The sequence below is a fragment of the Malus sylvestris genome, chromosome 5, assembly GCF_916048215.2.
Source record: "Malus sylvestris chromosome 5, drMalSylv7.2, whole genome shotgun sequence".
Lineage (NCBI taxonomy): Eukaryota > Viridiplantae > Streptophyta > Magnoliopsida > Rosales > Rosaceae > Malus > Malus sylvestris.
In genome coordinates, this window is record NC_062264.1 from 24,864,836 (window position 1) to 24,879,597 (window position 14,762).

Sequence of the window (14,762 nt, forward strand, 5' to 3'; positions counted from 1 at the left end):
GCTTCTTTTGGTTAAAAAAGTTAATCGAATTCTGTTTAGATGAGGTTGGCAGCAACCAAAATCCCAAAGGTTCAAAACCCTAGTTAAGATCCTCCACGCCAACAGATTATGAGCCATAACAACTTGTTGGGTGGAGTAAGAAGCCACCGTTGGAATTTTGTTTCACGTCTCGTGTATCGGTATGAGGATCTCATTGATTAAACATGCTAATCGAACAAGTTCTCGGAGTTGGCTCAAGTGGTAATAGGTTAGGATTCAGAATTCGATTTTTTTAATGTAACTAAAAAAGAAAATGCTTATGCCATAATTTTTTATTTTTGACTCAAAGACGGCGAAATTGGACACTAGTGAAATTTACCAATTCGGGTTTAGTTTGTAAAAAATAATTATGCCCAAATTTCCAAATACGTAAGTAGTGTGCATTGGCCTCGATTATGTGCAAACAAATTCACTGTAATATTCATTTCTGTTTTAAACATCCACACCAAACCTACGTATGCTAGCCACTTAAGCTTTTGGCTCAAGAGAAAATAATAAGTTACTACAGTTTACAATAGTGGACACAACATATCATCAGTTGACATTGCTTTTGAATCACTGAGGCTTGAAAAAGCTCACCGTAATACCAGTGTCAATTACAACATAAACACCAGCAGCAATCAACAGTATACTCAGAAGTATTCCCACAACCCCTAATACCCAATTTACCCACCAACTTAGACCGTACTTCTTGGGCTTCTTCATCTTTAGCCACATGAAACATGGATAAGCTAATGTCACTGGCAATGAAATCCCTCCTAGCAAACCAGCTATGCTTCCCAAGAAGGGTATGGCCACAGCTATGAAGTAGCATCCATAAGTAAACATAGCTCTCATGATAGCCCTAAGCCACCATGGAGCTGCCTTCTTAAACCTCCTAGTGTAATGTGACTCCATCTCGTCGAACATCGGCATGCCATAGATCTGGAACGAGCTCAAAGCATTGACTACGACAAACAAACTTGCTAGTCCTAGAACCAATCGGGATGTGTCACGCATATGGAAGCCGAACAAGGCTGCAAACATGCCTCCTTGATGTGGTATCTGTAAACCGAATGCATATTAGTATTGTCACAATTAGTTAACTTCTTGTATTAAATATTTGACATATTATATATGTGTTGTTAGACTTTTAATTTTAATTATTCGAATGAATAATCTGGTAATATAACATGGTAGACGAGAGAAAATTAAATGTCATATGTTTGAACAGTTTGTTTTTAGACAAATAATGAAGTTGAGCTTAGATAAGTTAGATACGGTACCTTTTGACCATATGCCCAGTAGCCTCCAATTGCAAGGGGGAAAAGGCACATTGCTACGAGAGTGTATGAAATTAGGACACCCCTCCACATTGGCACGCGTGATGGATGTTTTTCATTGGATGGCATTGTGGACTGTAATGGAAGAGAAAACCTCAATTAGAAGGCAAGTGAAAATTAGTCAGAACTCCTATTCGATCAAGTTGCAGTTTCAACATCATTGGTTCAAAGTCAGCATAACATATATGAACATCAGTAAAGACATTGCTTGTCCGTTATTTTATATTTGCAAAATATTTGGCATATCATTTGCTTCAAAAAAAATCAACTGAAGTTGAAGTTTCATCACCACACCATATAAGTTTGCTATTAACTTAAAAGTTGGATGATCATGACTTAGAATAATTTGTTCACATGGGTACACTAGGAAGATTTGGAACAAAAGAAATTTAAACATATCCACTTGTTTGACTCTAGACTAATTAGTATATACTATTTTAAAATATATTGAACCAAAAGAATAAATGCTAGGAACTTCCAATTCTTTGTATCCACCCTCTCTCGTCATGAGATGTATAGGTCCCGCAATGTATCATGAATCTTATGAACTTTTTATACGATTTTTTTTTTCTTCCAAAAAACTCTCTTATATGATGTATGAACTCAACATCTTCTACAAAGTGGAAACTCTATACTACTAAAACAAATAGTAATTATTAATTAAGTAGAAAAATGATTGAGTCGAGTTCTAAATCAATTTTCTTTATTTTGAAGCGAAACAATAGTGATTTTATTAAAAATGTCAAAATAAGATATAAATTTGAAAGAGGACACTAAATTAATCATGTTTCACAGACAAACAGTCATATATATCTGAAATGTTTAACAAGAGTACTAATTAATAACACTACTATACACTTGAAATTGTGAGATTAATGGACATACCTGAATCTCAAGTATAAGGTTGTGGCCTCTGAAGGCAAAGGCAATCATTCCAAGTGCATTTAGAACATCAAAAAAGTGAATGAATTTTTTGTTGGATTTCAAGGGATCATAAGACACATTAGGAAGTCTACCCTTATCCACAGACACAACCCATATGATTGTGCAGTAGCCAATAGCTGTTATGGCACCAACAAGAGACACTCCAGCGATGGAGTTCAAGTTCGGCAGCTGAGACAGGATCGCTGCGGCACATGTAAACACCAAGTACCACTCTGCTGGTGTCAATGGCTTTGCAGTGCATGTAGCTCCACACACAATTTGGAAGAACGACTTTGATGTTGCTCCTCCAAGGACGATCAGTGCCACACACGTGCCGCCAGATAGGTACAAAATCGGGAACAAGGCTAAGAACTTTGATATCTTCTCGCCTGATAAAGAGAGAAAATTGGATGGTTTAGGAAAAGTTACTTCTGAATATATATTGGGGTTGTAAAATTTCTTAGTGCTTGACCTGTTTGGGAGTAATTTTGGAAGGGTAATGTTAGGGAGACTAATTTTTTGAACCAAAACCAAAATAATATTAAATTATTTGAAAATGTGTTCTTACGTGTTTGGCAGAAATAGACAAAAGTGCTTTTAGAGTTTAGAGATCACTTTTTTATGCTTCCTCACAAACAATTCCTAGTTGAATATAGAGCAAAATTTTATTAGCTTTATATAAAACACTACTGATTAAAAGCGTTTTTTTTTACGTGTAAGCACTTCCGAACATTGTGCATTTAGCTTAAACATATCAAACGGTAGTTCTTACCAAAAGTTGCATTGCACAGTTGAATGTATCTACAAAAACGTATGCCTGTTTTAGGAGATTCATGAAGCTGGACCAGCAAGTATAAAGTATACAGTTGCCATATGAATGCCAAAGTCATGCATATAACACCCCATGTCCTGCGGTAATTAACCAAAACAAATATTTAAGAAAGTACCATAATACAGGACACTGAAAAGTAATATTATTAAGTTATCAAATTTTTATTTATTAATTTAATTGAAAAAAAAAAGGTGTTAAATGAATTGAAATTTTTTCATAACATATACATTGTTGACTTACCACCCAAGATAAGTGAAGGCCACAGGAAGAACAAGAGATTGAATTCCAATGCCAGAGCAGAGAGTATGGAAAGCAGCATAGTAAGCGTTACCGTTTCTAGACTCAGTGATTGGAAGCCAAGCATCCTGAGGGTCAAGCCTTGTGAGGTGGAGAGCCCTCCTAATGGGGCTTCCTATTGGTGTCATGAACCGTGGAGTACGAGATTTCGGAGTTAAAGCTTTTGGGGTTTTTAATGTTATCTGGTCACCGCCACCGGTGGTGGTCGTGGCGGTTGGAGCCGGGATCAGCAGTGGTGGTACCCTAGCCGCAGATGCTGCTCGAGACATAGACGCCGGAGGATCTTCTGTGGGTGGTGTAGGCGGCTGCGGTGTTATTGGGGCTGTTGTTATCTCACTGCCTCCCGTTTCAGACATTTTGTTTCAAGAACTCACTTGCTAGCTCTTCTAGCTTCTCCTCTCCCTTAATTTCTCACCAAAAATATAGCTAGCCACTTACATTAACTAGTACTCTGGTCTCTATATATAGAGACCTCCATCCAACGAGTCATTGGATAAATTTTGGTACTACTGTACACAGCTGGAATTGAATAGAATTCAGTACAAGTTTTTTGACTAATATTAGTTTATATTTGGGTACTAATCATTGCTCTCATCCACTGGAAAAAGATACGACAAGATTAATGTTTATATAACAAGCAACTAACAACCTTATAATTAAAACTATACGTTGGCGGCCATAGTATATTAATTATTAGGTATATTTCACTGTATGGTCATATCATGCTGTCTTAAATTTTGGGTCAAGATGTAAACTGAGAGGGCCAGCCAACTGCTGACTTGTTTATCATGATTAATATGCTCTTATCTTTTTATCCTCTTAACTTGGACTAGGTCTATGTTTCGTTCGTTTTGTTAATTCTTGGACCAAAACATTAAGCCTCAGGTCCTTGTTGGCTAATGTAAGCCATAGTGAACCAAAAATCTGTAGAACGCCCACAGACATACCATTATCTTCACTTAAGCTTCATTTTAGAGATTTCTCGAATAATTTTATTTGCGGGACACTTTTGTATATAAGTTTAACTTTACAGTGTATTTCAACGTCCAACCGTCAAGAGACACAAACGTTACTCGATCATGCTGCATCAGCGCACATCAAATCATTCAGTAGACATCACCGTCGGATTTGAAATTTATTGGTGTCATCGAAGAGTGTAAAAACAATGGTAGAGTGAGACAACATCTCGAACAAAACTAAATTGTTTCCAAGCCGAAGATGAGGGTTTAGGTTATGGTCAAAGAATCAATGGCAACTGTCAATAGAAGTCAACAAGACCAATGGTATTTCGTAATTCACGACCCTTGAGAGGATTTTCGATTTCCAACTATCACAACTTTGGATTTGGTAAGGATATCTTCTACCACGCTCACTTTTCCCAAGAGAGGTACTAAATTTAAGAAATGTCGACATTTGAGGAATTCGGTATAAAACTAGATGTTGATGTTTAATAAACTAACCTCGTGGTTGGAGTAGACAAGGATATTATCAGTGAAACAATCGTTGAGAAATTTCTTGAGGATCCACACAAATTCCCTTAGTGGAACCAACAAATCCGAGGAAACTAATTCGGTCTACCCTACAGATACCTACTAACTTCACCTACAACTGGTGCTTCCTTAATTTTCTCCAACGCTAAATTTGGATGTCATAAGTGATTTCCCAATAGGTATGCATCTGCCACCATTCCTAAGGAACACATGTCGCAAAGGACCATCATCGTTTCCAATCTTCAACTAATCCCAACTAGTCTTCATCCCACTAAGGTTTCTTCTAATTCACGTCACTTTTATGTAAAACCGACTCTGCCTGCTATTCCTAGGGAATGCATAACGCAGAGTATCGGTCTGATGTTGAAAGTCATTCGTCAATCAGTTAATTCGAACTTGAGGCATAATCCCAACATGAATTTCTTAAGCTTCAAATAGGATGTGACTATTCAAGCAGAATGAGGATTGCACAACCCTGTCGAAGGACATCAATAAACAGAAGCCGTGACATGCAAATGATATCAAGGCCGACGCACCACTAGAGTAGGAGAATATCCTAAGTATGCTCTAAACAAACCATGCTCTGATACCAAACTGACACGCCCTAATCCTGATATACCAAAATACCAGGATAGGCACGTGCTGGCCGATACCTGAGGTTGACGAAGCCATTTTTAACATGCATACAAATTAAAATATGTGATCAGAAAGAAATATACTAATGCAAAACCGTTTTCAAAGCATACAACTAACCAAGAATAATGTGAAAAATTTATTATAAAAAGGTACGAATCGAGGAAGGGTCCTACACAAAGGAGACTCGAAGATGCCGAAACAAAAATACCCTAATGCCGGGATCGTGTGCCTGGAATCTAAATCTTGAAAGGGGCGCAAAACCAAAAGAGTGAGTGGACCAAAGTTTATAATAATGGTACTAATAATAAGAAAACCATTTTCTTTATGAACATACTAACCCCTTGTTTTGAAAACATATATATATATATATATATATAGTACTACATAGTACGTTTCCTGAAAACTCTAGCATGCCATAAAAAGTAAAACATGTACGCGTAAAACAATGCTCAATAATGGTGTTATCGCCGCCCGAAGGCAAATCCATAAATTTCATCAATGATGTACTCACTAGGGGTATTATAATCACCCAAAGGCATAACCTATCCATCACCCAAAGGTGAAGCTGTATGACACTGGGTTATGCTAGTGAAGAAACAAGGTAGGCCTCATCACCCAAAAATGAAGCTGTATGGCTCTGAGTTACACCAGAGAAGAAACATATACATATAGCATCTTACACCGACACTAGTCGTGGCTAGTGAAGTTGTCCGACATTGGTTTTACCAATGAAGTTGGGGGTATGGCATAAATATCCTCAATTGTGTCCTATGGCGATATATGTCTACATACCCGTGTTGTGTGGATGTGCTGTATGATATCCCACTAGATAAGCAACGAAAACATATCTCAAAATCTCATATCAAATCTGAATGTCAAAAGCTCAAAGCCTCATCTCATAATTCCATGATAAATCATATTCGTAAATCCACAGAATCACATATACGAAAATACAATAATTCACGACGTTTTGTAAAACCTAAATTTGATAAATGATAAATATTTAATAAATTCTCCATAACCATAAATATATAAATCCGTAAAACATGATATAAAACATGCATAATTCATGAAATATGCAATGCATGCGAACCTAATATTTTATAAAAATATGCAATTTAAGAAAGGGTCCACTCACGGCATTCTATTGCCGGGGAGCCTCTCGAACTAGAAAGGATGATGTCGCTTCCCACTGACGCACCTAAGCAGAAATAGAAGCAATTTAATGAAACTCTACTAAAATGATCAAATTTAAGAAAACAGACTGCGGATTTGGATTTGGCACGTCGAAAAAACCTAAGGAGAGACCTCGAGTTCCCCGATGCGTAGCCACGGGGCGGCTGCTCGGAAGACCACTAACCACTGCACGCATCGCCACGTGCTGAGATAAGTTGCAGAAAAAGTCGCTGGCGCCGCCGTGGACGTCAGCGGAGTACAATACCTCTAGCGGAGGCGCGTGTGCTCCATGCACGGGCCATATATCGACTCAGGAAGCTGGGTTTGGGCCATATATCGGCCCAGGAAGCTGGGTTTGGGTTAAGGTCGGATCTGCTGGGTTGGGTTTGGGTTAAGGTTAATCGATTATGGGTTTGGGCCAATTTTGGGTTGCGGGTTGGGTCGACCTAGTTAGGTTCATGGGTCACTGAACCCAATGAAGAAGAAGGTTGGACCTGGGATTTTGGCCGGGAAACTTCCCAATCTCCGTTGGAGCTCGATTCTTAACTATTTTTCATGAAATAAAAGTCAAATTGAAGCTTAGGAGATCAGGAACATGGCCATACCAAAATGAGGTTAAGCTGAGGTCAGGATTGGCAGGAAAATGCCTGCAAAAGTCAGGTTTTTCGTCAAAAATCTGGGGGAACTTTCCTCTAGCTGTTTTTGTGCGATACCGTCATTCAAAACACCCAAACACGATACAAAATGAATAATGAGAATAAGAGGATAAGGTTTAGAATGTTTTCGAAGCTTACCTATGTCGACAACGGTGAGAGGTCGCCGGAGATGATGAATAGTGAGTCAACGTGTAGGGGAAAAAGACCAGCGAGCTTAGGGCTTGTCCCATCATCTTAGGTCGCATGAATGGCTAGTGATGATGAAGTTAGAGTATCATAGTCTCGCTGGTGTAGGGTGACTCGAGGTGGAGAAAGTTTTGAGATGAGAGGAGGGAGACAAGGAGGGAGAGAGTTCGAGAGTGTTCACTTGGGGAGGAAAGAAGAGAAAGAAAGGGAAAGAGAGAGAGAGAGTTCCAGAGATTGGGGGGATGACATAGGGAAGAATGGGAATTGAGGTGTAGGCCCCACGGCTCACAAAACAACACACACAAAATATCTTCCTAAGTAAAATTACCAAATTGCCCATCACATTCGTGATTCTGTAAAACGTTCATCATAACTCCAAATTCGATTCCGCTTGCGCCCACACGTTAGTAGCGACAAGTACTACAAGAATACGCCAAGGAAACAGATCTTACATGACAAATAAGACAGTCAACAAAAGTCAACGTTTTTGCCTCGAAGGGCATTTTTCGTAATTTCACATTCTAAAATTATAAAATACTATAATATTTAGGGACGGGGCCCCAGTTTCATTGCATTATGTGCCTTGAATCCTAAGGTAAGTATAGCCATGGTCCCTAGCTGTTAAGTTTTCTACTTCAAGACATAATTAAAGAAATTTTTTGAAATGTAATGTGAACTAATATATTAAGGGATGTGCTATTCACACACTTATTTTTTTTTAACTTCTAACACATTTTTGTTAATTTCTATCATTTGATCTTCTTCATTTCACTCGATCCGATGATCGAAAATTAGAAGAGTGTGTGAGAAGTAAAAAAGGGTGTGTAAATAGCACACTTCTATATTAAGCGATTTGTCATATTAATTTTTTGAAACTATCATCCTAACTTTGTAAAATTTTCCATTCAAAATGTTTGTGTTCATAATTATTTCAGACTTGAGATCTCCTTTTTACAAATTATTTTATTTATTTTCATACGAATATATATATATATATATATATATATATATATATATATATGTGTGTGTGTGTGTGTGTGTGTGTGTGTGTGTGTGTGTGAAATAAATTGGTTTGAACTTTTGACCATCTTTTCACAAGTTCTCTACTTCTTTTTGGTATGAACCTAAAAACTATGGCTAGTAAAAAAAATGTCACGTTCATTTCAAAAACTTATGATGACCTATTAAAAAAGTACATTAGGCTCATTAACATGGGAGTTTATGTCACAGTCTGTCCCGAAATAAATTATCGATGAAGTGAGTTGACTATTTTACCCTTGGACGTCAGTGTTGTGGTGTGTATTATGCATGTTAGTGGTGGTCCAAACTTATATTTTTCCTTAATTTTTGGACCAAATTAGAACTTAGTTTTTGTGGTTTTGGTTGGTGACCCATGTGGACCACTCACACACAAACTCTTCCTCTCTCTCTCTTTCTCCCGTGCATTCTCTCTTTCCTTCCTCTCGGATTTTTCAGAAAATCCGTACAAAACATATGGACGAACTCCAAAACCAACCTTTCACGCGCAGATCGAGGGTTCAGAGGACACCATTGTGTTCCTGAGGTTCATACGAGTTGAATGGTGCCATTTTTAGGTACGAACTTCTTCGAAAACTCGTGAAAACCCTAACCCGATTTATGTCACTATTTATACAATCGTAAAATCATGTGTTTTTGGGGATTTCAAGCTTATAGGTAGCTTAAGGAGGTCCTCACAAGGCCAGGAGTGGTTCGTTGGAAGATTTTGGACGTCGGACTATTGAGAACGACGAGTTTTAAGAATTGCCGGAATATCGAGGCTTTTTCCGGCGGGTTTCTGGTGGTTTCAAGGCTCAACTCAATTATGGTTTTGTTCGTCTTGGTGAGATCTTCAAAATGGTCCAAGTTTCATGAAGTTTGGTGTTAAATCAAGAGAGATATAAGGTTTTAAAATAAAACCCAGAAACCGGCGAAGTCACCGGCGTCTGGCGAATCGTCGGAGAAGATGAAGGCATATTTCGTCAGTTTTGACGAAATATTCTAATGGCATTAGATGACGCCGTTAATAATTAACGGAATATGCTTGCTTTTAGACGGAATATTCCCTAACGCCGTTAGGATTACCGTCAGTGTGCCTACGCGTAGGCGGCGCGTGGGTGGTTGAAAATTTTTTCTAAAAATATGGGGATGTTCGTGAGGTTGTGTAGATCACATTGGTATATTCAAACATCCCATTTGAGCAATGTACGAGAAGTTATTAGCTAGTATTGGTTATGTGCTTTAAATTAACGTTTTTATAGTTGTTTCGTATATAAGGGAGACTTATCCCGAGGACGAGCGCAGTCAAGGGCGACTTGAGGTCTACGACCCTTCGACATACCAGTGAGTGGGCTATTGGTTTTAAGTATATATGTATATGCTTGATGTTTTTCCCAGAAAATGCATTTAAATGATTTATGCTTTGAAAATGCCATGCCTATTGAATAATGCTTAAACGATGAGTTGAATTGTTTGCACACACACACACACACACACACACACACACACACACATATATATATATATATGGTGTTGTGGACCCTCAGGTAAGTACCAGGTGAGTTATGTCTTGTTATGTGAATTATCGATAATGTGACATGTGATTAAGCAACTTTGAGCTCATAAACCTGCACCTAGGGTGATTGTGATTTAGCCAGAGATGTGGCAAATGCCTGTTTATAATGTCACCTCCCGCACCATATGCTCACATTGGATCCAATTTAGGTGCACAGTCTTGTCGTAGAGATCATCATAGGTGGTTCCGACTCGTAGGTGACTAGCGATTTATGGCCCAGCTATCATGAGAGCGTAGTATTGAGCATAATTATATTACACCCAGTCTTGTCGTATAGACCATCATAGGTGGTTCCGACTCGTAGGTGACTAGCGATTTATCGCCCAGCTATTATGAGAGCGTAGTATTGAGCATAATTATATTACACCCAGTCTTGTCGTACATACCCTTTTAGTGGTTCTGACTTATGTGCAGTGTAGTGCCGTATAGGTCATTGTAGTGACTTCGGCTATATTGAATAATGAGCTATGAATTCAGTCGTACAGACTTCTACAGAGGTTCCGACTAATATGTTATTTTCCATGAATTTATTCTCACCTGAGTTACTTATTCTATTTTTATTTTTTGGCATGGCATACTTATGAATATGATTATGAGAAGCATGATTTGAATTGAGATATTTACATATATATATATATATATATATATTTATGCATATGTTTATATTGTATTTATGAGAAAATTATACATGTTTTACGGCGATGGGTTAGAGCATTTTAATGATGAAATGGTTTTGAAAAACATTTGTTTTTACCCACTCACATTTTCTGTTTTGTGCCCCTCCAGGTTTTAGGTAGACTTTTTGTTGGTGGCGTACGAGGATTTCGACGGTTCTGACATAATAAAATATTGTTGGACATCTTCTGGTACTGTATAATGAGTACTTGTCCTACTGGACTGCACCTAGACTTTCTATGCTCTGATTAGGAGTATTTACCTTTGTATCTCACTCCTAACACTTCCTGTTTATTAGTGCACTTTAGTAGCTTTCGGTTTTTATTTATTCATATATTTCTTATCCTTATTGCTTCCGCACTGTGCACATGGCTACGTCACCCTCACGTGACGGCTAACATGCCTCGATCTCAGTCGGGGTGTGTCAGTTTGGTATCAGAGCCTAGGTTTAGCAGTCATGTATATCTTGTGAATGATCTAATCATTGTGATGTCTTCTGTCAGAACTATGCCGCCTTGTAGAGAACCACGTCATTCAGCTGAGCTTAGTTTCCTTGATATTGCTCAATTAGGGGAAGTTATAGCTAATGCCATTCAGTCTTCTCTTTGTCCTCCTCAGAGGACACCTCTTGAAACTGTGTACAATCTGAAGTTGAATCACTTCATGGGAAATGAATGACATGAAAGAGCGGAGAAATGGCTTAATCATGTTGAGAAGACTTTCCTTGTGATGCAGAGTCAGGGAAACCTTTCTCCTGATAGGTGGGTCGAGACGACTACCTGGTTTTTAGGTCCGGAGCCTGCATCCTGGTGGAGACAGGAGTCATATCAGATGCCACCAGAGGTAGTAGCCGATTGGGAAGTGTTTAAACAGTTGTTTCGGAAAAGGTTCATTCCTCCTGAGTACATTGATCGCAAGAAACAAGAGTTTACGCATCTGAAGCAAGGAAAGATGTCAACGAATGAGTATTACAGGAAGTTCACTTATTTGTCTCGATATGATCTAGAGGTTGCAGTTAATCTGGTTGAGATGCTTCATCGTTTCAGGTTGGGTACTAAGAAGAAATGGCGTTCTATAGCGACATCGACTCCCTATGCCACTTACCAGGAGTTTTATAAGGTTTTACTACGGATTGAGGACTCCGAGAACATGCCAAGTGAAAGTGAAGATGAAGAAGAAAAGAATGTGAACCAAAGGCGAGATGATAAAGGTAAAGGTCAAGCATCTTAGGGACCTCGTAAGACCCAGAACTTTAAGAGAAGTGGTGTTAGTTCTAGCTCTTCTAGTGGAGGTTTGAGCTCTAATGTACAGAGGAGAGGTGGTAGATTCTTTGGAGGACCAAGATTTCAGAGACAGAGGGACTTTGGTGGTTCAGGTGCTTTTTTATGCCGCATGTGTAATAATAGGCATTTTGGAGAGTGTAGGAGAGGCAGCAGTGCATGCTATACTTATGGACAGATGGAGCATAGGGCTATTCATTGCCCTCAGAATCAACAGAGGCCTCAACAACCTCCCTTACCACCACCTGCACCAACCCAGCAAGCTTCAGGATCTAGTGGTTATGGCCAGTCTGGTCGTGGAGGTGTTTGTCATTATCAGGGCGATGCCGTTCCTTATGCTACATGGCAGTATCAGTACTCACAGGATCCTTATTATCAGGGTGGTTACCCTCAGTATCAGGGAGGTTCTATGCCATATCAACCATATCAGCCATATTCAGCAGGTGGATCCCAGTGGTATCAGGGGGGACAGCCCCAGCAGGTAGAGATTGCTGCTAGCAGTGCAAGATCTTCAAGGCAGCCTGGTCAGCCAAGACAGGGACGAGGTGTTCATGCTAACAGAGGTCATGGTGGACGACAGCAGAGTTAGGGACGTATCCATAACATGACACTGCAAGATGCTCATAACAATCCTGATTTAATCTTGGGTAAGTTAAATATTCTTGGTCGTTTTGCTAGAGTATTGATTGACTGTGGTGCTACACATTCTGTTATTTCTCATACATTTGCTCATTTGACGCAACCTCATCCTACACCTCTAGGATATGATTTAGAGTTTTCTATGCCTAGAGGAGATAGATGTTTTGTGGATCGGGTGTATCCATGATGTCTAGTGATGGTGGATGATGTTGTTATGCCAGCTAATCTTATGTCGTTGGACATTGTGGATTTTGATGTGATTTTGGGCACTGATTGGTTGCACTATAATCGTGCCAAAATAGATTTTTATGGTAAGACAGTCACGTTTCATCGTCCTGGATTACCTGAAGTTACATTTGTAGGAGAACTGTGCGGGGTGAGGCATAGTATTATTTATGCCATGAAAGCCAAAAGATTATTGTCGGAAGGTTGTCAGGGATATTTGGCTCATGTAGTATTGCATGATGATGCTCCTAGTAGTGTGGAAGATGTGCGTGTGGTCAGGCATTTTCCGGATATGTTCCCTGATGATTTGCCCGAATTTCCGCCAGATAGAGATGTGGAGTTCGTTATTGATTTGCTTCCAGGTATGAATCATAAATCTTTGACTCCTTATAGAATGGCTCATGCTGAATTAAGAGAATTGAAAGTTCAATTACAAGAATTAATGGATAAAGGTTTTATTCAGCCTAGTACTTCACCTTGGGGAGCTCCAGTCTTATTTGTGAGGAAGAAAGACGGAACCTTGAGGCTGTGTATTGATTACAAGCAATTGAATTGGTAACAATTAAGAACTGTTATCCGTTACCCCATATAGATGATTTGTTTGATCAACTCTGAGGTGCCTGTGTATTCTCTAAAATTGACTTGAGGTCTGGTTACTACCAGTTGAAGATTAGAAGTGAAGATGTCCCTAAGATCGCATTCAGGACTCGATATGGTCATTATGAGTTTCTTGTGATGCCATTCGGGTTAACTAATGCACCAGCAGCTTTTATGGATTTAATGAATCAGGTATTCCAGCCGTATTTGGACAGGTTTGCCATTGTCTTTATTGATGACATTCTGATATACTCTAAGACTATAGCAGAGCATGTTAGACATCTTAAATTGGTGTTGAAATATTTGAGGGAACACGAATTATCCCGAGGACGAGCATAGTCAAGAGCGACTCAGGGGCTACGACCCTTCGACATACCAGTGAGTGGGTTTTTGGTTTTAAGTATATATGTATACACTTGATGTTTTTCCCAGAAAATGCATTTAAATGATTTATGCTTTGAAAATGCCATGCCTATTCTTAAACAATGAGTTGAATTGTTTGCATATATATATATATATATATATAATTGTGGTGTTGTGGACGCTCAGGTAAGTACCAGGTGAGTTATGTCTTGTTATGTGAATTATCGATAATGTGACATGTGATTAAGCAACTTTGAGCTCATAAACCTGCACCTAGGGTGATTGTGATTTAGCCAGAGATGTGGCACATGCCTATTTATAATGTCACCTCCCGCACCATATGCTCACATTAGATCCAATTTAGGTGCACAGTCTTGTCGTACAGACCATCATAGGTGGTTCCAACTCGTAGGTGACCAGCGATTTATGGCCCAGCTATCATGAGAGCGTAGTATTGAGTATAATTATATTACACTCAGTCTTATCGTACAGATCATCATAGGTGGTTCCGACTCGTAGGTGACTAGCGATTTATCGCCCAGCTATCATGAGAGCGTAGTATTGAGCATAATTATATTACACCTAGTCTTGTCGTACAGACCCTTTTAGTAGTTCTGACTTATGTGCAGTGTAGTGTTGTATAGGTCATTGTAGTGACTCCGGCTAGATTAAATAATGAGCTATGAATTCAGCCGTACAGACTTCTACCAGGGTTCGACTAATATGTTATTTTCCATGAATTTATTCTCACCTGAGTTACTTATTATATTTTTATGTTTTGGCATGGCATACTTATGAATATGATTATGAGAAACATGATTTGAATTGAGAT

General features: G+C 38.9%; 1 protein-coding gene across 1 annotated transcript; it reads right to left on the reverse strand.

Annotated features, from left to right (window-relative positions):
- Positions 1–432: 432 nt before the first annotated feature.
- On the reverse strand, positions 433–3,916 carry LOC126624270 (lysine histidine transporter-like 8). The gene is made up of 5 exons (XM_050293306.1): positions 3,358–3,916; positions 3,058–3,194; positions 2,247–2,674; positions 1,305–1,436; positions 433–1,083 (listed from the first exon to the last, which is right to left on the reverse strand). Exons 1-5 carry the CDS (start codon positions 3,768–3,770, stop codon positions 595–597), a joined length of 1,599 nt encoding a protein of 532 aa, XP_050149263.1. The 5' UTR covers positions 3,771–3,916; the 3' UTR covers positions 433–594.
- Between the last annotated feature and the right edge of the window lie 10,846 nt (positions 3,917–14,762).

Bases quoted from the DNA above. Each gene is read 5' to 3' on its own strand.
- LOC126624270 (XM_050293306.1), bottom strand. From the start codon at position 3,770: ATGTCTGAAACGGGAGGCAGTGAGATAACAACAGCCCCAATAACACCG. The intron at 3,195-3,357 runs GTAAGTCAACAA...TAATTACCGCAG, and splicing joins GCCTTCACTTATCTTGGGTG to GACATGGGGTGTTATATGCA. The intron at 1,437-2,246 runs GTATGTCCATTA...CTTCCATTACAG, and splicing joins ACCTTATACTTGAGATTCAG to TCCACAATGCCATCCAATGA.